This window comes from Esox lucius, chromosome 3 (assembly GCF_011004845.1).
Source record: "Esox lucius isolate fEsoLuc1 chromosome 3, fEsoLuc1.pri, whole genome shotgun sequence".
Taxonomy (NCBI): domain Eukaryota; kingdom Metazoa; phylum Chordata; class Actinopteri; order Esociformes; family Esocidae; genus Esox; species Esox lucius.
Window position 1 is genome coordinate 14,462,423 of NC_047571.1, and position 2,796 is coordinate 14,465,218.

General features: G+C 42.4%; 1 protein-coding gene across 1 annotated transcript; it reads left to right on the forward strand.

Moving 5' to 3' along the window:
* The first annotated feature begins 422 nt into the window (after positions 1-422).
* On the forward strand, positions 423-2,402 carry LOC109615191. Its single transcript, XM_020043902.3, has 3 exons — positions 423-966; positions 1,253-1,861; positions 2,348-2,402. Exons 2-3 carry the CDS (start codon positions 1,258-1,260, stop codon positions 2,383-2,385), a joined length of 642 nt encoding a protein of 213 aa, XP_019899461.2. The 5' UTR covers positions 423-966; positions 1,253-1,257; the 3' UTR covers positions 2,386-2,402.
* The last annotated feature ends 394 nt before the right edge of the window (positions 2,403-2,796 follow it).

The following is a 2,796-nucleotide window of genomic DNA, read 5'->3' on the forward strand; positions in this document are numbered from 1 at the left end:
TAGCAGACTGTGTGAGACCCGACAACATAGAGACAAACCAATCATCTGGAGTGATCAATCCTCAACATGAATGCGATGTGCTTAAACCGGAATTGGTTGGCCCTCAACATGAAGAGAATGTTCCAATATCAAGACTGGCTCATCCAGCACATGAAGAGAATGTTCCAATATCAGGACTGGCTCATCCAGCACATGAAGAGAATGTTCCAATATCAGGACTGGCTCATCCAGCACATGAAGAGAATGTTCCAATATCAGGACTGGCTCATCCAGCACATGAAGAGAATGTTCCAATATCAGGACTGGCTCATCCAGCACATGAAGAGAATGTTTCAATATCAGGACTGGCTCATCCAGCACATGAAGAGAATGTTCCAATATCAGGACTGGCTCATCCAGCACATGAAGAGAATGTTCCAATATCAGGACTGGCTCATCCAGCACATGAAGAGAATGTTCCAATATCAGGACTGGCTCATCCAGCACATGAAGAGAATGTTCCAATATCAGAACTGGCTCATCCAGCACATGAAGAGAATGTACCAATATCAGGACTGGCTCATCCAGCACATGAAGAGAATGTTGCAATATCAGGACTGACTCATCCAGCACATGAAGAGAAAGTTCCAATATCAGGACTGGCTCATCCAGCACACGAAGAGGTAGCCACATTAGAAAAAGCTCACCATGAGGAAGGAATCCAAACAAAAGAGTTTGTTGAAGCAGATATAACCATCCAACCCCAGCATGAAAACACATCCAACTCTCCATACCGTCCATTTATCGTCCAGTACACCAAGACGCTGGAGGATCAGTCTGTCCCCAGTGGCACCGCACCGCAGTTCTTCTGGCCATTTCAACCTGCAAAGGGTCGTCTAAAGAACCAAAGCAAATGTGCCAGCCCAATCAAGAAGGCTGTCTCTGAGAGGAACCACCTGATCAAAAAACTGCAATCCAACAGATTGGGTAAGGGCTGCAGGAGTAATTTATGTTTGCCAAGGCATAGTAGACCATGTTTTGGTTGTGTTTAAGTCTGAATGAGACAGGAGTCCTACACTGCCAAGATCTGATGTCAAACAAATACTGAGGTTCTTAATAATTAACAAACGTAAATAAAATTCACCATATCACATTTTCTGATATATGTTTTCATTATTTTTTCCTTTATGGTCTTATTTTTATTGAAGTTTTTTACATAGCCCACATTTCTGAAAACACAATAATGTATAGTTTTAACCTCTTCATATTTCAGCAGTGATGGAGCAACAGAACCTCCAGTGTGAGCCCATTGCTGAAGATTGCATAAACCCGGATGTGGACCCTATTCTGGAAAGCTCTCTCAACAAAGTCTGGACACTGTATCATCTTGCTCAAGAGAAAGACAGTGCCAACACTGAGCACGCAGGACCAGGGGATGTCTTGTTGGAAAGGAGGACCTCCCACCATTCAGATGACTCAAGTCAACTATGTGGACAGACACAGGAAGAGTCAGGCAAGAAAACCAAGTCTCAAAAATATGACACGCCTGTTCCTCACCAAATGAAATTTCCCAACTATCTACTTGTGGAATGTTCACCCCAGACCTCAGATTATTCTCAAGAGAGCAAGGAAGCTAATCAAGACAGTTGTACTGGTCTCTTGTCCATCTCAATGCCGATTGACAGTTTCTGCGGGGTGGAGTTGAGCTGTGGACCGCAGTTTCTGGAGGTCACAAGCAACGAGGGGGGAGTGGTCTATTCCCCTGCATTACAGACAATCAACCCATCCAAACCTTGTGAAGATGAAGATGCGAAAATGACAGAAACACACCAGACAACTTCACCATCAAAAATGAAATGGTCTTTAAAAATCAGCCTAAAGGGTAACAAAATGCTATGTTCTCACTGTAAAAAATGTAATATATAAAGACCTTACATAGCCGCTGGCAGGGCCGGTCCTGCTGCCCTAGGCAAGACAAAAAAAAATGCCGCCAATCAGGGGTGCCGGAAGACAGCAGCCAATTGTCAAACTGGAGGGGGGCAGCCAGTGGTCAAACTGGAGGGGGGCAGCCAATTGTCAAAATGCTGCCTCAAAATCAAGTACCCCCTTAGGCAACTACTTAATCTTGCCTAATTAGAAGGCCAGCCCTGGTCGCGGGATGTAGAGGAGCTGGACGTGCTCTAGCACACCTCGCACTAAACTATCATTAAGAACCCATATAGGGCCATGGCCACGGGATTAAAACCTCTTCCTGCGGACATGGCCCTATATATCAGCTATGTACATTTTGTTAAATGCAGTGATTGCAGAATTGCCATATGTTATTAGTTGATTTATTAACATTATGTATGCTTTCTCCCCAAAACAGCACAGACGGAGGGGGGTGAAGCTCCCCACGGAAAGTGACAGATTAAATGTTTTTCCATCTGCAATGAACTGTTAAAATAAATGCAATTAATCCGACTAGTTTTCTGATCATTTTTGCACTGGTGAATTGAGTGTTGCACCGGTGAATGTGTTATTTAAATAGTCAGCCACTTAAATGTATAGACATTTCAAGGGCACTGATTTGTTCCTCTTATTTTAATATGAAAATTACACTGCCAAAGAAGATTTTTTCTGCTACATATTTCTGCCAGTCCGATTGTAAAACACAGTTGCTTTTATACTTGTCTATATTTGAAAAAGAGATTGTTAATCTCAATGTGGCTAACTTGGTTTAATAAAGGTTAAATAAATTAATTAATTTCATTCGAAAACCAAAGTAATAAATATTAAACCATGAGTCATCATCGCAGAAGTTTTATATTATGTGTG

Coding starts and splice junctions, on each gene's coding strand:
- LOC109615191 (XM_020043902.3), top strand. CDS start 1,258: ATGGAGCAACAGAACCTCCAGTGTGAGCCCATTGCTGAAGATTGCATA. Junction 1,862..2,347: donor TTTAAAAATCAGCCTAAAGG/GTAACAAAATGC, acceptor TCCCCAAAACAG/CACAGACGGAGGGGGGTGAA.